The 26,685-nt window shown below is 41.7% G+C and overlaps 1 protein-coding gene across 1 annotated transcript in view; it reads left to right on the forward strand.

Moving 5' to 3' along the window:
- Nucleotides 1-26,616, forward strand: part of shank3a (SH3 and multiple ankyrin repeat domains 3a) — a gene marked incomplete at both ends in the record, with an annotated part of 215,601 nt that extends 188,985 nt beyond the window's left edge. The window contains 10 exons of the mRNA XM_083894045.1: nucleotides 3,032-3,114; nucleotides 4,316-4,440; nucleotides 5,292-5,427; nucleotides 10,042-10,122; nucleotides 10,302-10,325; nucleotides 12,495-12,622; nucleotides 12,805-12,910; nucleotides 13,499-14,025; nucleotides 14,937-16,999; nucleotides 26,046-26,616. Of these exons, the coding sequence (XP_083750171.1) occupies nucleotides 3,032-3,114; nucleotides 4,316-4,440; nucleotides 5,292-5,427; nucleotides 10,042-10,122; nucleotides 10,302-10,325; nucleotides 12,495-12,622; nucleotides 12,805-12,910; nucleotides 13,499-14,025; nucleotides 14,937-16,999; nucleotides 26,046-26,616 (3,844 nt within the window). The remainder of the gene's footprint in view (nucleotides 1-3,031; nucleotides 3,115-4,315; nucleotides 4,441-5,291; nucleotides 5,428-10,041; nucleotides 10,123-10,301; nucleotides 10,326-12,494; nucleotides 12,623-12,804; nucleotides 12,911-13,498; nucleotides 14,026-14,936; nucleotides 17,000-26,045) is intronic.
- Between the last annotated feature and the right edge of the window lie 69 nt (nucleotides 26,617-26,685).

Consider the following 26,685-nt stretch of genomic DNA (forward strand, 5'->3'; position numbering starts at 1 on the left):
CATTTTACTCCAACACCATCAACTTCTATCATTTAATACCAGTCTTTTCAACATACAAAAAACCTTCAAAACACTTGATTACCATCCTCAATCCAAAACAAACTAACATCTCCTTTACTCCTGTAACTTCACACAACTTCACACTTCTCCTCTCTGCCCTTTTTTTTTTTTTTTTTTTTTTTTTTTTTAAACATATCATCTGCCTGCAGCAGATCGAACATTGATTAAACTAATGCTCTTGACATGGTCTATCTTTTTGTTATAGAGGCATTTCCTCCCCAAACAGTCTACAGTCATTCTGGCTCCACAGCCTGCAACAACCCCATGCAACTTTTCCTCCTCACACAAGCTCTGCAGACTGAGCTCAGATCAACATACACAAAACAACACAAGCCAGCCACAGACATGAAAACATCATAGAACAAAACAGAACAAACACAAAACAACACAAAACAACACTTAGGCCAAATTTGAAATGGTTTCCAATCTCAATTAAAAAAAATTTTTTTTTTAAAGTCGACTTCCAAAAACAATATACCTGCTCGGTCTTGAAGCCAAACGAGGTGGTATTTTGCAACCCCCCAAAACTAATTCTCCGATGATTCGGCCCTCACGAGACAGTCATTGCCTTCAGTTAATTTAGGATTGATCCATTTATATATCCTTTTGTTTTCTACTAAATTTATTTATTTTTTCTTCAGAGCTTCAAAACTACAAAGCAATTATAATATATCTTGACAGCAACCACACAGGAATTACCACTGTCTACCTAGGTTTCACTCATGTGCACTAGTCTCCAACACCACACAGGAATTACATGAGACGGTCCCGATTACCACAAAGGAATTACACCGGACCAAATATTCATACCACAAAGGAATTATAGAATATATCGACATTCAAACCACAAAGGAATTATAGAATATCGGGACAGCTACCACAAAGGAATTACAACTGTCCACCTATAGGTTTTATCCAAGATTTAAAAAACACCGTACTCACTTTTAAATAGATGGAGCGTCCACTGGTCAGTACCTGTTTCTGACGTCAGGCGGAATTCCTCCTCCTTGGTGGAGTGGAAATTTTCCTTACCGGTAATAACCTTCAGTCAGAACTCAGAACCTGAGCAGTGGAACGTCCATCCCATCCTCGTCGCCAAAATGTGAAAGAAATTTCATTGGAGTCATCGGTGTTGGTTAAATCGTGTCTTTACTTCATGCATGAAGGAGAGAATCTGTCACCGAAGCTGGTCTAAATGTTCTCTGAAGTTGCTTCAGAAAGCTCAAACATATATACAGTCACATCAAAGCAAGTTACAACAAGACAACCCACTTTCTTTATGACCCACACATGTCATCCTGTGCCCCTCATGCCGACCCCTGCTTTTACAATCCATCATTTGTTCACAGCTTGACTTTTGGTTAATTGTTATCTTTAACAACATGGAGAAAGCCTTACACTAAAACCATCCACGAGAACAGGAACACAATTTATTTCCCACAAGACGCAAAGAAACGACCAGTTGTGCCAATTATGAACCATATAACAATTGCAATATCTGCTAAAATGATTGCAATTTTTTTTTTTTTTTTTTTTTTTGCCATATCATGCAGTTGTTATGTGTGTGATGTGTGTATGTGTGTGTGGCTGTGTGGGCTTCACTGTTAGTGGAACCTCTGGGAAACCTGAGCTGCAGTTGCTGTTGGCTTTTAACTTGATTGGTTAAGAGGAAAGGAAAAGGTGTGTGTGCGTGCGTGTGTGCTTTGTGCACTCGTCAACCAGTAGAACAAGGGACTTTGGTGTCGTTACACACTCACAAAGAGGGGACTCACATTGAACAGGCGACATTTTTAGGTCCCCACTTAGTCATGCATTAAATCAAGCTAAATTCTTGTCAAACATGCTCCGGTGAATGTTTTTAATAGTAAGCAAAGTGAAGTGTGTGAGTGTAAAAGTCCGTAATACAAACACTGTGCAAACTCATTAGGCACAATGCATTTTTTTAAATTTTTGGTTAGCATTAGCGTAGCTAGCTGTAGCTAGCTGTTGTGACTGTTAGCCTTTACATTCCTTATCATGCATTACCATTACTGAAAAATCTTCTTCAGCTCCCCCTATAGCAGGGGTGTCAAACTCAAATACAGAGTGGGCCAAAATTTAAAACTGAACAAAGCCGCGGGCCAAGGTTGAACAAATTAACCTTTTAATAGGGAACCAAACAAGTTTTGCATTGAATATTGAACAAGCAAGGCTTATATAACTTTATAGTGACATGCAAAATCGAGTTTCAAATAATAATAATAATAATAATAATGAAAAAATATCAATGGCATATCAAATAAAATTTAAATAAAAAATTGAATGCCGCTTTTCTATTTGCAGCCTTCTGAGGTAAATATCAACATTAACTTTTTCCACAAGATAATAAATTTGAAAATACCGCTATACTGACCTTCAAAGTCGCCAAATCGCCGGCTAAACTCAGCGCGATTGCCGCTGTATAATACCGGCGGGCCAGCTCTAATGTTAATTTGATATTGCCTCAAGGGCCAAATGAAATTACACGGCGGGCCAAATTTGGCCCGCGGGCCAGAGTTTGACACCCATGCCCTATAGGAATACCCTGACCGGGTCTCTCTCCTTGTCTGAGGCATATCACACAACCAAACTTTCATTGGTGTTACTGTAAAACAATCCCTGCATTTTATTTGGATTGGAGTAATTATTATGAGAATCACTGCTTTTCATTTAGTGTGTGTGTGTGTGTGTGTGTGTGTGTGTGTGTGTGTGTGTGTGTGTGTGTGTGTGTGTGTGTGTGTGTGTGTGTGTGTGTGTGTGTGTGTGTGTGTGTGTGTGTGTGTGTGTGTGTGTGTGTGTGTGTGTGTGCGTGCACGTGTGTCCCATCACTCTCCACAACCCCACCGACTTACCCTCTTAACTCCTCTGCCTCCCCTTTCACCCTCTCTTTGGGAGTGTGTGTGAGAGAAGTGTTGGATTCATACCTGCTCTCCCTCTGCTCTCTCCTTCACAGTGATTATATCATAGAGGAGAAGAATGCTGTTTTACAGAAAAAGGAAAATGAGGGCTTTGGCTTTGTCCTGCGGGGAGCGAAAGGTGAGCTTAAAACACACACGCACACACACACACACATTGCCTGCGTGTTTGTTTTCAACATGTGTGACAGTTTTAAAGTGAGAAGTGGTGTGATGCTCACTGACTATGGCTGTCACTCAGCTGTTACTGTGTGAGTCAACAACATGATCAGCTTTGGTCAACACTCAGCGTGTATACTCAGATGCACTCAGGCGTGTGTGTGTGTGTGTGTGTGTGTGTGTGTGTGTGTGTGTGTGTGTGTGTGTGTGTGTGTGTGTGTGTGTGTTATCCTTGGCTGAGCTGTCAGCTCGCTGTCCCATCTGTTCCCCACACATGGTGTTGAGCTTCTGTACACACACACGCTCCTCTTTACGCTCCTCTCTCATTTCATTGTTTCTCAGTCTGTCCTTGTTTTTGTTTCTCCCTGCTCTCCTTCACCTCCTTCGCATCCTTCCTTCTGTTCCATCATCTTACCGCAGTGTTTGCGTACAATTGCTTTTTGTGCCTTGTACCCAAACTACCTCGCTGCTCATCGACATCACACACAAATTCATTTTACTCTCGCACGTGCCAGCTCCTTACTCGAGATGGTTACCATGGCAACGCCTCTCAGGCACCTTGCCGGGAGTCTGTTACTGCTCCATCACTCACTACCATGCATCTTGGCTCACTTTGCTCTCTTTTACTCGTTATTTATTTGACTCTCCACCAGTTCTAGGCACACGCACACACACACACACACACACACACACACACACACACACACACACACACACACACACACACACACACACACACACACACACACACTTGTTCCAAGATTAAATGGAGTTTGTAGTAGCACAGTGATGTTTGTGTGTGTGTGTGTGTGTGTGTGTGTGTGTGTGTGTGTGTGTGTGTGTGTGTGTGTGTGTGTGTGTGTGTGTGTGTGTGTGTGTGTGCTATCTTTTTAGGACCTTTTTGAGGACATAATATTGTTTGCCTTTGCATGCATCTGTGACGTTGTTTAGGTGCAGCAGACACAGTGGTACAGAATCAGTTATGTAATCTTGGTAAAACTATTGAAAAATGCATTGTTCTCTCAAAGGAAATTAACATTTTGATAAATTAAACTGATGCATTTTTCAGGAAATTTCTTTGCGGTAAATGCACATGATTTCGTGGAGGAAGCTGTAGACTTGTATTAACTCTGGCGGGTCTCTCTCTGCGTGTTTCCTCGCAGCTGAGACGCCCATTGAAGAGTTCACCCCGACCCCAGCATTTCCTGCCCTGCAGTACCTGGAGTCTGTGGATGTGGAGGGAGTGGCGTGGAGGGCCGGCCTGAGGACAGGAGACTTCCTCATTGAGGTAATTAAAGATTGCTCTTCACTTGCTTTTGCCTCTCATGGCTGAACACACTGCTCGTGGTCTTGAACGCAGAAGAGAACGCGACAAGTGCAGGATACTGTAGTGCTGTTGAGGTTGTGAAGTGCTGTCACTCCTGTGCCTGCAAAGAGTGTGTATTGACATTGATTCATATATGAAGCTAATATATGAATCTTGAAATCAAAAATTTAAAAAAAAAATGTTAGTTTTAGTAAGTACAGAGACTCTATTTTTTTATTATTTTTTTAAATACTTATAAGATTTATAAGATCTCAAATTCCAATGACCTTGGGGCCAATGACGGTCTAGTCTGGTCAGTCAAGTTAAAAAAAGTCCAACTGTTTTTATTCATATTCAGGGACCACAAGTTTGAGACCACCAGATGAAGCCCATCAGCTCCACACAACTCTCTCTGTGTTTCTCAGTACAGTAGTTTAGATCTTGTGCAGCACACAGGAAGGTATTATTTAAAATTATGTTGAGACAGATGGTCGAAACCATTATTGAGCTTGACTAAAAACAGGTTGAAGTACAACTGAATTGCCCACGAAAAGTTTCCAAAGTGAATTGTACTGCTGTACTGAGTCCTTGTCCCCGCCCACCCCTGCACTGCTGTTGTATACAAACAAACGCTCACTCAGTCAGGCCTGGAAGAGCCTATTTTAAGTTGATGGATGCATCCTAATGTTATTATATGGACAAACAAAGGGCAGAATAATAACAAAAAACACCAAAATGGATGCACTTTCTAGTAACTGTGGTGCCTTAATCAGCAGCATTGAAGAAGAAGAAAAGAGTAAGACTTGTGTCTCGTTCTGTGTGTTTTCTCTCAGGTTAATGGGGTGAATGTGGTGAAGGTGGGTCATAAACAGGTGGTGTCCTTGATCCGGCAAGGAGGCAACAGGCTGCTGATGAAGGTGGTGTCTGTCACACGCAAACCAGAGTCTGAGGAAGTTATCCGCAAGAAAGGTAAAGACCTCTCTGTATATAGACATGATGGGGAATTCATCTGTAGACATGAACCATTACACTTGTTTTGCAACACTGAATACAATATACAATATTAGAAAAGTAATTGAACTAAAAATAAGTGAGCTGTGTTAAAGCACTACAACGATACAATATAATGACAGTTAGATAATAATAAGCACACCTAACATTGCATTTTAATGTTATAAAATACAGGTAATGTTTTAGTGCTTTATTAAATGCACAGCCCTAACAGGAAATGTGAAATTGTGATTCAGTATTTTGTGTTTTTTGTAACTCAAATGTTGCTCAAATGGTCACTAAATATTCCCCTCACTGTGCCATCTTTGTTAAAGCAGTGCATATGTTGTCTTACTGGATGTCTCAAGGTGTTTGATAGTGGATTTTATGATAAGGGAACTATTTGTTTTCATAAAGAGAGAATTGTGTTTCTTTGCTGTATATTTGTGGTTTCCATGTCAACCACTCCTCATCAGCACTCAGCTCCCACACAGTCAGTCCTAGCACTTTGACCTCAGGACTGCGTGTATGTGTCTGTTTGTGCACAAGCGTTTTCCTCCTTTACGTTCACTGTGAGACAATGTCAGTGATAAATGACCACGTTTTTAAGGGGCAGTACTGTATAAACTCAATCCTGCCGCTTAGGAACCTAATGGTCTCTTTCTGTCTTCATGCCACTCTCTGTACCTGTCTCTCTGTTCCTCACCTCTACTGTCTTTGTATCTATTATTTTTGCTTGACTTTTATCTTCTGGCCATGAATCAGTGCTAGAGTGGATTGTCCTACAACTTTCATCCTTGTCTATGTGCCAATGTGTCCCTGGGCAAGACATTTAAGCCCAAAGTACTAGACAAAGAGAGCTGTGACAATAGCATGTGAATGGGGTTGTATCAGTATCAGTATCAGTCTGATACTGGTCACTGGATTGGATGTAAAAGAAAAGGTAAAACTGATTTACACAACAATTTGCGCTGTCGGAAAAAAAAGTTGCACGTCAAAGCCAACATGTGGCTATTAAGGTATTTTCACCCGCCATTTTGCAGGAAGCCGGAGAATCAGCTTCTTTGTTGCCATAAAGGAGAGATTTGGGAAAACACCTGTACATAGTTTCCATTTTTTGGACATTGTGGGACTTCAACATTTTAACATGCAGCAAATTGTAAATGAATGTCAGATATTGAAAGTTAATGTGGAAAAATGGGCAAAAACACTTCGTCAGAGGACATTCTCTCACCCTTTTGTGATTAAAATCAGTAAGAAAATAATAAATTCCAGACGGACATTTTGAGGCTTAGGTATTAAAGGGTTGATATAAATGATGAAAGCAAAACAGGCAAGTCATTTTGTACAAAGACCCTACTGTAAGTCATCAAATAGGTATGATAGATGTGTAATTAACCCTTAGAACACAGAGCATGTTTGCTGCATTTTTCCATGACTATGTTTTAATGTTTAAAGTTTATATGCTGAAATTTGACTTGTTTCTGACCAGTTGCCAGGCAACCATTGGGTCTGACATCTCCGTTACTGGTTTCAGTGAGTATATACAGTTTGCCACATAAGCCCTTGTTAACGTGCATCAGCTTGGCCCTGCAGGGACAAGAAAAAAAAATATATCCCAAGTTTATCTTGAGACAGCGACATGATATTTGTCTCATCTAACTGAAAAGTAAACAAAAAAGCATATACACTTACACTTATACTCATGTGGCAGAACATAAGATAAACCCACCATGTTGAAACTGATCATTATTTAATTTTCATATTATTACGATAAAGGTACGAACAATTAAATTATTCGGACCGAATAAAATACTTGGCCGAGCTTCCTGTCACGTGCCTTTCTGACAGAGTGCAGTGTTGCCAACGTGGCGACTTTGTCGCTAAATCTGCAGACTTTTTGTGGTGTTTGGAGACTCTCACGTGGAAGCACGTGTCACTCTGCAGCGTTGTCGCGATCACCTCCCAAAGCACAGTAACCTGTGCAGTCCAAGCCTCCAGGCTGCTTGGGGGGAGGGGGCAATTTAGAAAATCCACTTAGGGATTTTGGCTAGCCACTAGCCAGTTTGGCTAGGGGCGGCCCTGCTTCGAACGCACCTTGCAAACCCGTGTTCCCCCCGGGACTCTTGTCTTCTCTAAACCTTCCTGGGTTGTTGTTTACGGAAGCGTATTGCATTCACTTGAAAAAAACAAAAAAAAACTCAGTAATTAATTTTCGGTTTGATTTCTTAATAATTTTTTCCTGTTTTTCTGAGTAATTTTTTTTTGTGTTTTTCGTGCACATTTTTTTCCCCTGTTTTTCGGAGTCATTTTTTTCTGTTTTTCGGAGTTCGAGTAATAACAACATGGACGCCTTGTTCAGTTTAATCAAGTTTTACTGTGATCTGGGTTTAAGACACTGGGAAATAGTCCTGTCTATAAGTCAGATAGATGGTATTATCATTAGTTTGTCGAGTTAAACCCAGATCAAAGTAAAACTTGATTAAACTAAACAAGCCGTCCATGTTGTTATAAATTGAACTCTCAATAAAGGAGTGAATGTGTTTATTATTTCAAATGCTCTCTAAACTCAGAAAAAAATTACTCCGAAAAACAGAAAAAAAATACTCAGAAAAACAGGAACATAATTAGTCAGAAAAACAGAAAAAAAAATATTCAAAAAATCAAACCGAAAATTAATTACTGAGAAAAACAGGAGTTTTTTTTTTTTTTCAAGTGAATGCAATACGCTTCCGTAGTGGTTGTATTTTTTTCCTTTCCATTCTGTCGTCATCAGTGCACCACAGTGTTTGTGGATTCTGACTGAATACCTGAATACCTTTCATTCAGTAATGTGTTCAAGGATCATAGTGAGGAAGAAAGAGTGACTCGTTCTCAATGTTATTATAATTAATTTCTAATTAATTAGAAAACAAAAACAATAGCAATTCAAGGGTGAGGGGAAGGATTCCTGTTCTTTACTGAGCAACCGATGATTTCTTAATACATTAACTTTACCGTAAGGGTCAACACAGGCTTGATTTAAATATATGTTCTTAATTTGGATTTTAACTAAATATTGTTTGCATATAAGTGCTGGGAGAAAGACAGCACAAACAGCTGGAGACAAGATGGAGTGTTTTTGGTGTTTCTCAGTGTACCCGTGTTGAACTCTCTCTCCCCCTGTGCTGCCACTGCGCCTTCAATGGGACACTTTCTGCGTTTTGTGCCGCACTTTTGCAAAAATGCACACTCGCACATACACACTTGCATACGCTTGCAAGCAAACACACACTGCACCATGTAAACCCTCACTACTGCCACCGTTGCCATGGTGACTACACTGCATGTTTGAATTAAGCATTACATTACAGCAAAACCATCTCTCTCTCTCCTCTCCTCTCCCCTCTCTCTCTTCCTCCAACCTTCTCCAGCTCCTCTGCTACTCTACCTGATGGTGCAGACTGGTGATGAGAAGATGTTTGTTATGGACTTTACCCGGGATGGCGTATGTACACTAGATCTGAGGCTGCTGACAGCAGTAGGATAGCTGGGCTCTTTTAAGGCACCAGAGCTTCTGTGGGATTTAGAGATCAGTCGAGCTACATTGGTGCATTGACTGTTAGCTGCTTTATCTAAACGAAAAGGGCTGCATTTGGGGTTATTGTTAAGAAACTTTGATTGATTTGATTGTTCAAGCATGTAGTGATGGCTGCTGTATGTGGCATTATTGTAAATATGCAAGTGCATGACTGTGCTTAAATACACGACTGCATTATTTTTTTTATTGTGGTTACTGTGACCCAATTTAAACCGGTCACTGTCTGCAGTTTGGAACTATGTGTTTTATTGGTTTGAGTGGGTAGATAAACAGTGTGTGTGTGTGTGTGTGTGTGTGTGGTTGGACAGGGAGTTTTCCATGAGCTTTAGGGTATAAAGTCTGCAGTACCTCATTTTTCTCAGCTGCTAAATTTACTGTTATCGCTTACCGACTGTCAGCCCATGTCATTACAACCTCCCTCTGGGAGTCTGTTCTGTGTATCTGCATGTGTTTCTTCGTGTGGCAGGGTATGTGTGTGTGTGTCAGCCTGTGTGTTGGTGTGTTCGTGTCTGATACACACATGCTGACTTCCAGACAGGCAGAATATAAAAAGTGAGATGGACAACATTTTCTCCTTCCTTGCTGCGCTCATTGTATTCCCTCTGCTTACTGTGGTGGACACATTCAGTTCTGTGTGTAATGGGAAGATTGAGAAAGCTGGTGGCGTCGCAGAGAGGACTGAGCTGTATATTCACTGCCCCTGGGCTCCTCGACAGAGAGGGATTTTTGCAACACAAAGACTATAAAAGTGAAAGTGGTGGAGACAGACTGTCAAATTTGAAGCTGCTGGATGAACAGAGAACAAAACATGAAGAAGTTGAGCTCCAGTCGTAGCCTGAACAAGGTCCTGTCCAAGTGCGAGACGCCCAGTTCATCTGAGCTGAACCAAATCAAAGCAGCGAAAGTGGGATGGTCTGTCCGTCTCAGAGATGCGAGGAGGGCACTGAGTCGCAAAGCCAAAGGATTTTCTCCCCCTTCAACTTCATCCTCAACACCATGCCTTCTCTCCACAGCTCCCCCACCACCCAAGAGAGCTCCGAGCACCACACTGACGCTGCGCTCCAAATCCATGACCGCCGAGCTTGAAGAACTGGGTGAGTGCCAGAGTTCCAGGCGTGCCGACTGTTCACCCTCTTCCCCTTTCCCTGTCGTATTTCTGCTTTCCCTTTGTCGTTATAACCTACTGTGTCTTCTGACTTTTAGCATAGTCACTTCTGTTGGCTTGTTCTTGTCATTTCTCCTCCTCTGCTGACACTTTCTTTTTCACACCAAGCTTCTGCTCGGAGGAGAAGAGGAGGTGAGTCTGAGGCGAAAAAAACAACCACTGACACCTCACCTGTCTTTTTAAGCAGTTTTGATAGGAACCAAAGAGCAGAACATATGCAAATATGCAGCCATTTTCCACTTTTCTTGTCTCTTGTGCAGTCTTTAAGCTCCCACTCCCTCATAGCCATCAGTACACTTGAGTACTGAGATAGTCATAGAATACAATACAACACAACTCATGACATAAAAAGGAAGTGTATTCCTGCCGTGTTTGGAATTACTCAGTTATATCAAGATATGTTCATGTTATTACGAAATACAACCTTATCACATACAAGAAGAATATAAACGATCTGACATAAAACATTTCAGATGTGTGATTATTACTTTATTATTATTATTATTGTTTGGCCAAGAGGAATTTAAATGAAGAAATTCTGTGCAGAATTGAATGTGAGGAAGTGGCTCATCTTTGTGATTACATTTTACTTTACGCTGGGATATTAATGTTTTGTGTATGAGGCGCCGATTGTAAAGTTACGAATGCTAAAATAAAAAGCACTTTTTGCCACATTTAGCAAAAAACATGTACTTCTCTTGTGAAAATATAATTTCAATGTTTAATCTGAATAAAAAATCTAAATCTAAATGTTAAATATAAATATAAATATAAATATAAATGTTAATCGGTTACCGGCAGTGTGAATTTGCATATTAGCTAAACATTTAGTTTCAAACGAAACATTTAAATTTAACATTTATATTTATATTTAGCATTTATATTTAACATTTAACATTTAACATTTAACATTTAACATTTAACATTTAACATTTAGATTTAGATTTTTTTATTCAGATTAAACATTGAAATTATATTTTCACAAGAGATGTAAATATCACAAAATTCACAAATATTGCTGTAAATCTGGTCAAAACTAACATAAAAAAAATTCACGTTTTTTATACATGTTTTTTTGCTAAATGTGGCAAAAAGTTGCTGTTTATTTTAGCATGCACAACTTTACAATCGACGCCTCATATTTGTGCCTTTGAGATTTTCCAGTTCTTTGTTAAGTGCTTCATCATGAAGGCCTAGTGCCACTTCATAACCGGAGTATACATCAAGGGTAGTCGACCTCTGCCACCTCTGACCTTCACCAAGGCTTTAACATTGTGTCATCTGCGTTTTACACACCGGCACCTAAAATGTTAACCACCCCTTCTGAATGTGTGCCTGCTTATAGCCACTACCATCTTACATGATCTTGATCACTGAGATAGACACGTTTATGTTAAATAGACGTCCCATGTCAAATCAAATCTGTAATTAGAGCTGCAACTAACGATTATTTTCGTAATCGACTAATCTGTCGATTATTTTCTCGATTAATCGATGAATCGGTTGCTCCATAAAATGTCATCAAATGTTAAAAAAAAACGTTGATCAGTGTTCGTCAAACCTGGAAATGACGATGTTCTTGTATGTCTTGTTTTGTCCACAAACCAAAATGATTCAGTTTTAAGGATTTCTTTGTCATGTGGAGCAAAGAAACATAGAAAATATTAACATTTAGGAAGCTAAAACAATCAGAAATCTTGTTTTAATCATGAAAAAAGCTTCAAACCGATTAACGATTATCAAAATTGTTGCCGATTAATTTAGTAATTGATTAATAATCGATTCATCGATTAATCGTTTCAGCTCTATCTGTAATCTGAATCCGATATATGAAAATTAGTCTGATGTGTGTGATCCTGCATAAACATACCACATAACATTCATATTTGAATCAAAATATTATCATTTTAATCATCATCATCATCATCATCAGCGGGTAGATTATTACCAAAACTTGATGGGAACATACTTGGCTGATCTCCTACTAGACAGGAAATTGCCAAAAGAAGACAGACAAACCCACACCGACGAAAACATAATGTCCTTGGCGGAGATAAAGAGATCAGTTATAGTTTTCCTTATGAAATGTTTATATGTCGTAGTAACATCTCGCTTTAATGTGAAATTGTTTAGATTATTATGTGTTACTGGTTCATTTTTCTGGCATTGCAGCAATATGCTTATGTATGCATTTAGCTACAATTTTAATCACACTCTGCATGACTGTTTTGTTTCGTCTGTGTCACTTTTCCCTGGACTTAGGTCTCAGTATTTAATGATAGCTTATTCCCTTCTCAACAGAGAGACTCGATGAGATGTTGGCGTCCCAGGAGTCCATTTTACGTTCTCAGCCCTCGGAGGCAGATTACAGAGCAGCCACTGTCAAGCAACGGCCGACCAGCAGGAGAATAACACCAGCAGAGATCAGTGTGAGTGCACCTACACACAGCAGACACCATGCAAAGCCAAGTTGACTCAACTCAAAAACAGCATACACAGCACTGGACTCAGTTATTTGTGGATTTGATTTTTGCTACTTTGATCTTGATGGTCTTATAAGTGTCTTATTTAAAATGGTAAAAGGTCTTTTTATTTCTTCCGTGTATAATAGTCACTGTTTGAGAGACAAGGGATGACTCTACACGGAGGTCTTCACACAGGCGTTGAGCGCGGTCACATTCTGCTACCAAAGGGAATGTCCAGGACCAAGTCTTTTGGTAAAACAATCACCCATCCTGTACATATTCAAATAAGGTGAATGATAGTGTATCTTATGTAAAGTATGTGTATAATACTTTAACATATAAAATATAATCAGAAAGCACCACTTTTGTGACTTGCATTCAAAAAGAAGACACAGAAGATGGATCTGCATTTTATTTAATTGAATTTGAAGTGGCCAGTGAAAAGCAATAGATTTCAGAAAAACACATTTTAACAGTTATGTCCCGATGTATACTAATGCAGTGTGTTACGTGTTCAGAATGTACAAATGTGTCTATTGAATATTCACAGAAACAGCTTTGCAGAGCAGATGTTCAAGCACACAGCCTGCTTTGATCGTAGATATACACATTCAGTATCAAACCTGTCTTTATATGTTGGAACATTGTTTTCTGTAAGTACACTCAGTTGATGTGGAAAACATCTCTTAAAAGTATTGTAAAGCTGATATTAAAACTTGGATGGATTAATTCAAGTGTAACTTTCATGAAGTTATTCACCTGATGTGCTGGTGTAAAACGCTCCTTTTTCACGAGCTAACGCTGCATCACCAGATGATCTGTGCTTCCCCTCCTCATCAGGTGCCACTGAGGAGGATCGGTTGTCTGCGCTCGCAGGCGAGCACCGGTTTCCCCGCAGTTCCTCTATGACGGACAGCCTCCGAGACCACTCGCAGCCCCATCCCATCCCCCCACCACCGCAAACTGCACCGCCTCCTCCCCCTTACTACCTAGACACTGGTCCACCCCCAGCCTTTTGCCCCCCTCCTCCCCCATCCAGGACCCAGAGTCAAGGCCACGAGCCTGGCGGTCGCTCCAGCTTCAAGCCCTCCTCCCTGGACCTGCCATACGAGGCTGCTCAGCGGCAGGCCACACACATTGAGAGACAGAAGAAAGCTCGCTCCATGATTATCCTCCAGGATTCTTCACATCTACCTGTAGAACCTACAGAAATCCCTCGACCATCTGCTGCTACGCCACCTGAGCGCATTAAGAGGAAGGGGCGGGTCATTGACAACCCTTATGCTAATGTGGGTCAGTTTAGTATTGGATTATACACTCCTACCAAGCCCCAGAGGAAAAAAAGTCCCCTGGTGAAACAACTACAGGTAAATTTCATGTTGAGAATTATTTCTCTTTTTAAGTCTCTTTTTATTCATAATTTTAATTAGAGATTGTACTTAAGGCATGCAGTCACACCTGTCTGCCCATTCCTATTCCCCTGAGCATGTTAACTAGGGCTGTAACGATATGCGTATCGAAATCGCGATACTTAGAGCCACGAACTTGTCTCGTGTCGTGAGAAAACAAAATCCCTAAACGCCCTTTCTAACTCCCAGTTATTTTTCACATGATATGAGCTGTTTTTATTTAGGGTGTCAAATTATCGCGTTAAATTGTGATTAATTAATTACAGTCATCGTTAACGCGTTATGTTTTTTAATCGCGTTAATCTCTTCTTTACTGGTGTCCCCGCTAACGGGGCAGCGTCAGACGCAGCAACAAAAGCGTCATAAAACCATGTCTAACTTTAACAAACACAGACATGCTGCATACCCACAGAAAGGTCAGAAACTCAGCTAAAAGCTTGTATAAACCATTCTTAAGTTCACCAAACACAGTTAAAACACTGATGGATCAAACCCGCAGGAGCGGAAAAAACCCGTTACAGCGCACACATTGAAAAGCGGCACCGGAGCGTGAGCGTGATTATGTAAACAGCGGAGAATTCACAGATTCTAACGGTACCATTTTTATCACTCTACGAACAAGATTCACGGATCCAGCCCCAAAATAAGAGCAAAACAACAACTGACTTTCAAGAAATACAAGCGGAAATGTTGTCATACCTTTGCTGTTTATCAAAACAAGTTAGCAGGTGCCTTTGGTGTTAAAAGCACATACAAGACCATACAAACAGAAATACATTAACGGTTAATAGTGAGTTACACGATAGAATATCAACAGAGAGACCCTATAACCTCGGCATGTGTGGTTGTTTTTTTTTATCTTCCTGCAGGTGGAAGATGCACAAGAAAAAGCCTGTTTGGCCTTAGCTGCTGCCCACTCCCGAGAGAGCTCACCCTCAGGACGACACCCACACACCCACGGGCACACACACACCAGCCGCGTGGACTACTACCAGCAGCAGCTGATGGCGGAGCGAGAGCGCTTGCATGCCCAGGGAGAGATGCTGTTTCAGGGTAAGGGCCCCTTTGCTGCTGCCATCGCAGGAGCAGTGAAAGATCGCGAGCGCCGCCTAGAAGAACGGAGGAAATCCACAGTCTTCCTTTCTGTTGGGACCATGGAGGGAGCGTCGACCACCAGCTCTGACGCGCCCTCTCTCACTCAGTCTCATTCAATCGATGAGCGACTGCTCACTCGAGAGCTCGGACAGCTGCCTCCCCCTGCCTTGGCCCTGAGCCCCTCGCCCAGTGGGACAACCTTCATCCATCCACTCACAGGAAAACCCCTGGACCCCAACTCACCGCTGGCTCTTGCGCTGGCCGCAAGGGAGAGGGCACTGACCTCCCAGTCCCCAGCTAGTAGCCCAGAGCCTAGGACTAAACAGGGCATAATATTCATTGACACTCAGACCAAAGAGTCTCCACACGAAAGGGCATCCACACCTCCCCCTTTCTCACCTAAAAGCACCAAGGCAGCAGGGTATGGACTAGGATCCTCCCCGGCCTCAGTTTTAGTTCCCCAGCCAACTAAAACACAGTGGACTACATTAACGTCACCTGTTTCATTCCGAAAGGAGATGGAGGCCAGAGTAGAGGAGAGGAAGGAGGAGAAGAGGCTAGAGGATAAAAAAAGTATGTTGATCAGTATAATGGATACATCACAGCAGAAGACAGCAGGACTAATCATGGTCCATGCTACCAGTAATGGCCAGAGTGGTGGGGTAGGTTCAGAACTGGAGCAGATCCCTGCTTCAGCATCCATGGAGCCCAGCAAATCTCCAAGTCCACGGGCTAAATCCCCTAGTCCCACAGTCTCCCAACCCAAGGCCCAGCCTCAAACTCAGCATCCTGCCAGTCCAGCGCAAGAGAAGAGTCTGGCTCAGGGAAGCTCAGAGGAGGATGTGGATCCATACACGGTGACCCTGCCCCCTGCAATGTTGACATCAAGTGATGAGGAAACAAGAGAGGAACTACGCAAGATTGGAGTGGTACCACCACCGGATGAGTTTGCTAATGGGCTGCTGGCACAGGCACAAAAGATGCTAGTGTCCACAACTAAACCCACCACAACCCCGACAACAGCGACAACATCCCAAACTCCCTCAACTCCAACAACCCCAACTGTGACCCCCACACAGCTTCAGCCTACCCAGCCCCCATCCCACCCCAGTGCAACAGCTGTCTCAGGGAAGCCCTCTGACCCCCCACCAGTGGGCGAGTCTGGCTCTGCAGCTGATTCAGGTGTGGAGGAGGCTGACACGCGCAGCTCCAGTGACAGAGAGCGAGACCACCACCTCGAGACCACCAGCACCGTCTCCACAGTCTCCAGCATGTCCACGTTATCCTCAGAAAGCGGTGAGCCCGCCGACACACACACCACGCACACCTCCTATGCCGACGGGCAGACTTTTGTGCTTGACAAGCCGCCAGTGCCTCCAAAGCCCCGCCTCAAGTCCCAGATAGGAGGCAGTAAAGGCCCTGTTACTTTCAGGGACCCTCTGCTGAAGCAGAGCTCTGATAGTGAGCTGCTATCACAGCAACAGGCTGCTGCTCTTGCTGTTGCTGCAGGCGGAGGACCCGGGCTCCCCTCAGGTGGTTCAGCCTCTGTGACTGGACTCGCTCCCACCAAGCCACGCTACCTCTTCCAGCGGAGGTCCAAGCTGTGGGGGGACCCAGTGGAGCCCCGTGGACCAGGAGTGGGGCTAGGTATCGGGAGTTTGGGCAATCTCGGGGGGCTTGGACTGGGGCTGGGTGCAGATGAGGGAACAAAACCGTCTGTAATGGGGGAGCTGAGTTCACGACTGCAGCAGCTAAATAAAGACACTAGATCACTGGGAGAAGAACCACTGGGGGCGTCACTTGACCCAGGGAGGAAGTCACCTGTGACAGGTGCTAGGTAAGACAAAAACTGTCCTTCGAGCGACAGATCACTTTGATTCATTTTCACATCAAAATAAACAAAGACAACTCCAGTGACCAGCCTCTGAGGGAAAAGAAGGTTACTTACATTCCTTTTTATTACCTTATCGTAAACCCTTTGTATGAGAGGCTTCCATATATTATTTAAAACCAAACATATCTTTACATACAGATCAATAGTCAGTTTCAGCCAGAATGATGAGAACATGATGTAATTTTAAAAATGTGCAAATGAATCTTTATTTAAAGGTCCAGTGTGTAAGAATTACGGTCATCTAATGGTGAGACTAAACAGAGGACTCCGTTGCTTACTCCTCTCTTTCCCAAGTGAGTCAGGGAACTCTATCCTTCCTTTCCTTGCTTTTTGGGTTTATTTGGGTGGAGCCAATCATCTTTGTTTTGCATTGTTTGCTTCTGCTTCAAAACACAAAATGTGCATTCTTGCTGGTGTCCATCGTGGCTGCTGTAGAAATGTGTATGCATGACTCTTGCCTAAAGAACAGATAAAAAGATTATTCTCAAAACGATTCTACACTTTTATATACGTATAGGATATTCAATTTGTGTGTTACACACTGGACCTTTAGGCCAATTCTCTTCTGTAATGATGGGAGATGCTTGGATGAGCAGCTTCCCTGACAATGCACAGTAAGAGTAGAAACACTGTTGATATGTGTAAGAAAAGAGTCAAAGACAAACATAATGACACTGAGGATATCTGAAGCACACAGGTGTTTTATGTCTTTCTGTGGGTTTCTTTTTTTCACGTTTTACCTGAAAATTCAATGAAGTTGTTTATATTTCTGCAGATGTGAGGACACTGACGAGAGTAAACCTCACGTGTATAGCCCATAGGGTAAACCAACATTTTAAAATACATTCTTCTTAACCAACCTATCAACTAATCCCATTGAATGAAACAACCCTTCTGTCCCTTTTGTTCCATGACTTTTCTTATTTTATTTTATATATTACCTTGTTTGCACCATGTGATAATTTTTTAATCTTTCAAAATAAACTTTATTTAAAACACTTAATAAAGTATTTGGTTGCAGTGCCAAGAAGAGATTTACAATGTTATTACAATTAATGGCTCTGTACCAACATTCAAATTTGCTTCTTGTTGCCATAGGGTTGGCCTCCTGCTAAATGTACATACAGTAGTAGTAGTAGTGTGTGTGTGTGTGTGTGTGTGTGTACACTGTAGGTGCAAACAAGGTAACAGAACTTAGAGCCTCTCCTTATGCCGCATACACTATTCACTGTTCAGGTTCTAACCTATGACCCTGCCACCTGCCCTTGGGCCTGTGTCATACTTTCCACATTCACTGTCTACAGAGAGCCGCTTTGCATTTCTGCACGTGCATACATGGCCACATTTCCGTTTATACTTGAGCAAGGTTTCACATGTCTAGTGCTCATGTTCAACAGATTCTCACCAAGAGTTTGCTGGCACGTCTATGTCCTTTGTACGGTGGCCTAGAAGTGCAAATCACACCGACATTAACAGTTATCACAATAACATCTATCTATAAAGCAAGTTGAGACTGTGTGTCTGTCTGTGACAGGCATATCTCGCTGATCGGATATAGGATATGGGTTGAGCTTGGACCGATGGTGTGGATCCTTGATTTAAATTTTTTAAATTTTTTGGAGGAATTTTAATTTTCACTGATTTATCACCCTACACCAGGCAGGCAGCGGCTCATCAGCAGCAGCTGCGCTGTGTGGCGCAGGGAGGTTGGTAGTGAAGAGGCTGTTCCCATGGTGGGTGAGACATTTTCACACGGTTCACCGCAGAACATGGTGTTATACTGAAACGACGAGGTGTCCATTCACCAATACACGAGCACATTTTTAACTTGGCGAACCTGTTTCTAAAGGTAAGCTAGCGAGGCTACGATTAGCATTAGCATAGGGCTAACATAATGCGAACACTGTGCAATCTCATTTGTATTATGTTAAGTTCCTTATCATGCATTACCATACCTGAAAAATCTTCTTCAGCTCCCACTATAGGAATACATACTTCCTATGGGCACTGCACTAGTTAATAGTAATCACAACAACATTAACAGAAATCACGACATTAACAGAAATCACAACAACATTGACAGACATCACAACAACATTTACAGAAATCACAATAACATTAACAGACATCACAACAACATTTACAGAAATCACAGCAACATTGACAACAAACACAATAACATTAACAGAAAACACAATAACATTAGTACTTATCAGTACTTCCCGTCACTCATGATCACGTAATTACTAACAATAACAACGTTTTAAGAGTAGCTTTATAACTCCAGATTCTTTAACTCAACACATTTATCTTCAATGCAATTCAATTCAATTCAATTTTATTTGTATAGCGCCAAATCATAACATACATGATCTCTGGGCACTGTACATAGATAACATCATGCAGAGCAGAGAAACAATTCACACAATGAGCATGCACTAGTGGAGAGAAAAAAACTCCTTTTTAACAGGGTTAGAAATCTCTGACAGAACCAGACTCAAAGATGTGCAGCCATCTGCCTTGACCGGTTGGGGTGAAAGGAAAAATGGGGGACAGAGGAGAGGTGGGGGACAGGTCCAGGTTTCCCTGAGCCAGCTCTAACTTTAAGCTTTAACAAAAAGGAAAGTTTCAAGACTAACTTTAAATACAGAGAGAGTGTCCGCCTCCCAAACTCACATTGGGAGCTGGTTCCACAGGAGAGGAGCCTGGTAACTGAAGGCTCTGCCTCCAATTCTGCTCTGACAGACTCTGGGAAACACAAGTAAGCCTGAATTTTGGGACCTAAGTGATCTGTTAGGGTGATAAGGTCAAACTAGGACTTTCAGGTATGAAGGGGCCTGACCATTAAGTGCTTTGTACGTGAGGAGCAGGATTTTAAAATGAAATCTAAACTGTACGGGGAGCGAGTGTAGAGAAGCTAGCACTGGAGTTATATGGTCTCTCTTTCCAATTCCTGTCAGAACTCGTGCTGCAGAATTTTGAATTAACTGAAGGTTTCGAACAGACTTGTTGGAACATCCTGACAATAGGAGTTACAGTAATCTAATCTAGATGTGACAAAAGCATGAACTAGTTTCTCAGCATCCTTTAAGGACAGAATGTTTATACTTTTCATAATGTTCCGCAGGTGGAAGAGGCTGTTCTGGTGATTAGTTTTATTTGTGAAAAATAACTCCAAGGTTCCTCACAGTGGAACAGGAAGCCATGGTGATGTCATCTAAAGTGACAATGTGGTCAGAGAGTTTTTCTCTAAGGTGTTTATGGCCGAGTATGATGACCTCAGTTTTACTAAGTTTAAAAGTAGAAAGTTACAGGTCATAAAGGATTTAATATCTCTGAGACATTCCTGGATTCTTCCTCCTTAAGTAAGATTTTACAAATATGAAACTCCATGAATTAAAAATTATAGAATATAAACATCTATAAAAGCCTATGTCCATGTCTCAAGGTGTCCTGTGGACAGTTTTGCTCAAAGATAATTTTGCTTTTTGGGCAGCATGAGCATTTTTTGTTGCAGTACCACAAGTGGCCACCACGACAAAATTGTCGACAAGGCAGAGGGAGCGGAGCTCTATCCAGTTCTTATAATACATTCATGTGAACTTCTGGTCTGTATCCCCTCGCCGACAAAATTTTGCAGAAGCAGGGTGTCCGTGGGGTCTTAAAAAATCTTAAAAAGTCTTAAATCCAATCATTTGAATTTAAGGCCTTAAAATGTCTCTTAAATTCAATTTTGAAAGGTCTTAAAAATCTATTAACGTTACTTTTATTTAAAACATGCATAAACTTTAACCTCGCTTTGAAATGTTTCTATCTATGAGGATGCGCTAACATAACTACAACACGGAACCAAAGTAGGCCACCTGTGCTGCCCGGGGAGAATTTATCGAGCACCACTAGCTAGTGTGCTGAGCGCGCCGCGGTGTGTTACAGCTTAGCATAGCAGCTGGGACTTAAAGGTGCATTATGTAATAAATCTAAAGCAACTGGCCATAAAATCTTCCTAATATGTCACAGAGACTCAGGAATTATGTTCATATAACAAACTGAACTCACCAACAACAACAGTACAGACAAAATATTTGCATTAAAAAAATATTTTACAGACTGCAAATAATGTCTATGTTTTGAAATCATGGTTTGGCATGTGGCGCCACCTACCGCCGTCTACCAATCATTGCAGTCAGTAGAGTCTCAGCTGCCGAGCAACCACGGGTTGCCAGTTACGTCAGAAAACGAAACCTAAAAGACCTCTTTTTTTTTTTTTTTTTGAATGTAGTAACCGTTTTTGGCCACATTCTTACATATGGTACCTTTAAATTGTATTCATTATGGTCTTAAAAAAGTCTGAAAAAGTCTTAAATTTGACTTGAAACCTGCAGAGACCCTGAGAAGTTAATGTTGTTGTGCTTTCTGCACTTCTCGGCCACTGTACATTTGTGGGTACTGGTAGAACGCCATCACCTCAAGTATCCATAGATGCATCCTCTTGACCTTTTGCCAAAAAAATCCACCATCTGGACAGTAGACATGTATCCACATAGACTCCAACTGTGACGTGGAAAGTATCAACTGGGCTTTACAGCTTTTCTTCTTGAGTTTTTCCTGAGTCCTTGTTCAAATAACGCATAATACATCCACAGCTCTTTGCAACCATCACTGATAAAACATGTCAGCACTGTCCCCCATTCCACTGTAACATGTGTATCAGTGATAAGCTCAAAGATTTAAGGATGTATTCTCAGACCTATTTGAACATGACTGAACTATAATGGTGTGTCATGTTAGAACCGTCCACACATGATGGAGGCAAACAGAGCCTGTCATAACATTATATTGCAAGGTCCTTTAGACACAATATCATGTTGTAGTTCACGGATGCTGTCTCTGTTGTCGTCTCTTTTAGTTTTTCAGCCATTAAGTTAGTTAGTTCTGTCGATACAGAACTTTAAAATATTGAACTCCAGAGAGTTGTTTGGATACAGTGATTTATCTATATCAGACTGACTGTTCAGATGCAGTGCAGCTTAACTTTTGTGGCTTTGTCGTTATCTCTGTGGATTACGATGCTGGACAATGCTACATCCTCTTCACTGCTTATTGAGATGATTTTATATAGGATAAAACAATCTAAGCCTGGAAAGACAAACTTCACTCATCTCAAACCAAATTGCCTGAATTTTTTGAGTGTCTGCTATCATCGTAATCACTTTCATAGCAATCTTAGTTTGATCAGATCAGAACTGATTGCCAGATGGTTACAAATAAATAGCCTTTCCTTCTTACACTTGCAAAACTGTTACCATTATTGTTTATCTTAACATGGCGACACCCATGTAGAACAAGACTGCTGCTACATCTTGTTGCCTCTGGACATTTTGGAGTCAGTGTTTACTCCAGGGCCTTCATTAATGCAGCAGTGTTTTGAGCTCAGGAACAACCATGTAAGCTTATTTTGTCTTTATATAGCATGTTTTGTTTACTCCATACACTGCTTACGTGACCACACCTTAAATATGTCAAATCACTATCTGATACTGACCTAAATTCAGCCATTTATTTTCATTGATTTTAACAGCATCATGATCTCTGGATAGAAACGGTGGCCATTATATTTGTCATACAACATATCATGTGACACACTTCTGATTGGACTAACCCTTTTCAGAAATGGTGACATCAAAATCATTCCTGATTCTCCATCCTCAAAACTGATGACAGTCAGCTCATTGTCTCTCTTTCTTTCTCAATGACACGGCAGCAGCACCATTATAATGCTTTTCCTTCACTCGCTCCATGCATGTTGTTCTCCATCTAAAGTCCACACAGAAAACACACATGCTGCTGTATTTCTGTCTCTCTTGTATCCACCTCCATCACCTGCTGTGTCTCATCGCTTTGGGTGGTTTAGGAACCTGTTTTTTCTTTTGTTGTTGTTTTTTTTTCAGTTTCACTTTGGTTTTCTGTTGCTGTTCTGTTTATGTAATTTGCATAACTTTGTTTTGTTTTTCAGTGGTTGTGTTGAGGATGGCCATGGTCCCTGACTGTCTTGCTTATTGAATACTGTAGGTTACTAAAATAGACTCTGTTTCCCTTTGTGTTACTTAACACACACACACACACACACAGATTTGTGCAGCTATTCTTGCATTGACTTGCATTCTTTTAACAGCCTAACCAAAACTGTATTCCTGTCCTTAATCATAGCCAGTTGGCGCCTTCATATATAATGCATTTTTATTATTATTAATATTATTATTATTGTTATTATTATTAATAATAACAATAATAATAATAATAACCCTAAGCTTTTCACAAAGAATTCACATTTTAACCCTAATCTTAGCTAGATCCTCAGAAATTAAGTTCTGCTTCATTTTGGTTTTTACTAATGGACCTGAAAGAGTCAATGTTTACCAGAAAAGGTCCGACACGCACACACACACACACACACACACACACACACACACAAACAATTACAAATATCTACTTCATGAATGACATCTATAAAGAACTACTGGGTGCAGTACCATAAAATGTCTGCAGGTGGAGCCCCAGAGCAAACAATGTGTGAAATACCAGGGCTGGTTTTTGTACCAAATTGAGTAGCTGTGTTAAAAACAGAGTATAGCATGTTTACAACCTAAGGAAGTGATTTCAATGAAAACAAAGTGAGGACCGGCCAAAATGTCCTCACTTTGTTGGTTAAAAAACCCTCACTGGTCCTCAGAATGCTACAAGTACAAGAACACATACACACACACAGGGGAGAGCATGCACATCCAGTTGTAAAGTGTAAATGGTACTTAAATAGTTTTAGTCCAGATTATTTGAAAGTGCAAACGTTAAAGGACATGTGCCCTTCCTTTCTTGGCATATTTGTTTGTGTGTGTGTGTGTGTGTGTGTTTGTTTTTCTTTGTTTGTGCAGTGTTTGATATGTGAATAGTGTGCTCATTTCTCTCTCATGTAGCTCTCACTTGTCAGACCTTCCAGTACTGAAGCCCACTCTGCTGTCGAGCACATGAGCAACACCAGCACACACAGACACACACAGCCACACACTCGCTCTTGTGCACACACACACAGTCACGTGTCACAGGTGGCAGAGTTGGCTAAGGTCTGGTAGGAAGGCCGCGTCTCATGGAGTGATGCTAACATTCTCTCCCATTGCTCTCTCTCTCTCTGCTCACCTTGCATGCTCCGCCCTGCTGCTCTGATCTGATTGGTCTAGAACTGACTGTGCGCCCCGGAGGGCAGGACGACTGTGTAAGTGCGCATGGAGCTCATCTCATATCCGTCGGCTCTCTCGTTCTCTGATCATTTTTTTTTTTCCGACTTGTGCACTGCCTATCTTCCCTCCCTACCTGCCATCACACACCGTAGTCCAAATCTAACATGTGGAACGATTAAAGACAAAAAAATATCTGTAGTTGAGACACTAACATGCATGAATACAACTGATACCATTGCACTAACTTTTTAAGCCTCTCTTTTGTCTTTCCCTGCTTACACCAAACTATAAAAATCTCATATCAGCCTAAATCTCTAACATAACACTCTCATTTCAGCCCGTTCTTTCCTCCATTAGCTCAATAAGACGAATCAGCCTCTCTTATAGACGAATCATTTTATTATGATAAAAAGATGATTAGGTGTTAGGAGCAATAGATGAACCAGGATCTTCCAAAGCAGAAAATGTGGTAACTGTTCCTGCATCAGATTCCTTATTGCTGAAATACATTAGTTCACATCTTGCTGTGGGTGGTAAGGCTGCGTTGGTTGGTCAGTGAGATTCAGAATTCAGAATCAGCTGCACTTCCACAGTAAATAAGCATTAATGCAATTCAATTTAGCAAAGTTCTGGAATGTGTCCTTTATCAGCAGTTGAAATGTATGCACTGTTATAGTTAGCATCTCAAAGCTAACAAAGCTGGGAACAGATGTGAAATTCTACTCTCAGATTTATTTACTGTGTCTATGTATATGTGTACAAGGATTGTTTGTACTGTGTGTGCATGTTTATATTGTATGTCACATATTACATGTGAATTCACTTCAGGCAAGTTAACATTGCACCTTACCAGGCATTTCATTCAAATGGAACAAGACAGGAAAGCAAATTGTGCCTTTAATTTTCTTGTATAGTTGCTGGAAAACATGTAATGATCATATACGTGTATTTATAGTATTCGTAAGAAGTGAAGAATGGCATCTATAGCCCATCTACTTGCCACTCAGGCTACATCCACACTACACGTTTTTTTTTTTAAATGCATTCATTTGGCTCTGACTATACCTGTTGTCTACATTCCTCAGCGTCTTCGAGCCCCAGAAACAGATACATTTAAAAAAAATATTTAATTGAAGCTTTAGTTTGAGACCTCTGGAGCTGCATTTCAGTGTGGACGAGCAAAAACGGGGATCTTTAGAAACGATGATGTATTTTCATGATCGGGTCTTATCGGCAGTGACTCAACCATCGGCTGTGAATGAAAAGCTCGGCAAAAACACTTGCTTTCAGCTTCAGTTTGAACAGTTTAATGAAACAATGATGTCATAGCCCATCATTGTTTTCACGTCGTCTTCTACCTTATATGTTTCTGTGGGAATGTTACAGAGCCACATGCAGGTCTGGCATGTGTACTACAGTGGTTTGAGTCTTTTTTATGGGGGGGGGGGGGGGGTTGCTACAGGAACTAGAGCTGTGCACCAGCCGGATGTTCCTCCATGGAGCTTACAGCCAACTAATCACTGAGTGTTTATAACCAAAGCTTCTCAGGAACTTACATTGCTACCAGCAGTGACTGGTTCTTGCTGCTTTGATGTGATACAAACTTGGTCTTTCTAACAGTCAGTCACCTCCAGCCTTAACAACAACTGACACTTACTGTAAAAGCTTCTCTTTTGATTCTGTCTTCTTCATTTTCACTTTGTCCACTTTTATCTCCTCGGTTGTCATTTCTCAAACTCCGTCTCTGTCTTCTCCAGACTTTTCAGCAGCCTAGGCGAGCTCCACACCATTTCTCAAAGAAGTTACGGAACCACGTTCACCATCCGCCCTGGCAGCCGTTACCCCGTCACCCGACGTACCCCCAGCCCAGGTTCAGGATCTCCCGATCGGGGTGATCCTCTCGGACGATATTCGGGCTATGGCCTTCCTCCCTCACCAACTACACCACCACAGACCATACTCAAATCCTCCAGCCTCAGTTTACCCCAGGAGCCTAAAGAGGTGCGCTTTGTAATGAGGAGCTCCAGTGCCCGCTCCCGCTCTCGCTCCCCTTCCCCGTCACCCTCCCACTCACCAGGCTTGGGGTCACCGCTGTTAGCTCTGCGGCCCTTCCACCAAAAACCCCTTCACCTCTGGAATAAGTACGACGTGGGAGACTGGCTGGAGAGCATCAACCTGGGGGAGCACAGAGCAGGGTTCCAGGAACATGAGATCGAAGGCTCTCACCTTCCGGCTCTAACCAAGGAAGACTTTGCAGAACTGGGAGTGACGCGAGTTGGACATCGCATGAACATTGAACGGGCACTAAAACAGCTGCTGGAGAGCTGACCCCCGCCTACAAACAGAGCAACAGTTAGAAAGAAACACCGGGATAGGAGGTGGGAGATATGAGAAAGA

This window comes from Microchirus variegatus, assembly GCF_963457635.1.
Source record: "Microchirus variegatus genome assembly, chromosome: 8".
Lineage (NCBI taxonomy): Eukaryota > Metazoa > Chordata > Actinopteri > Pleuronectiformes > Soleidae > Microchirus > Microchirus variegatus.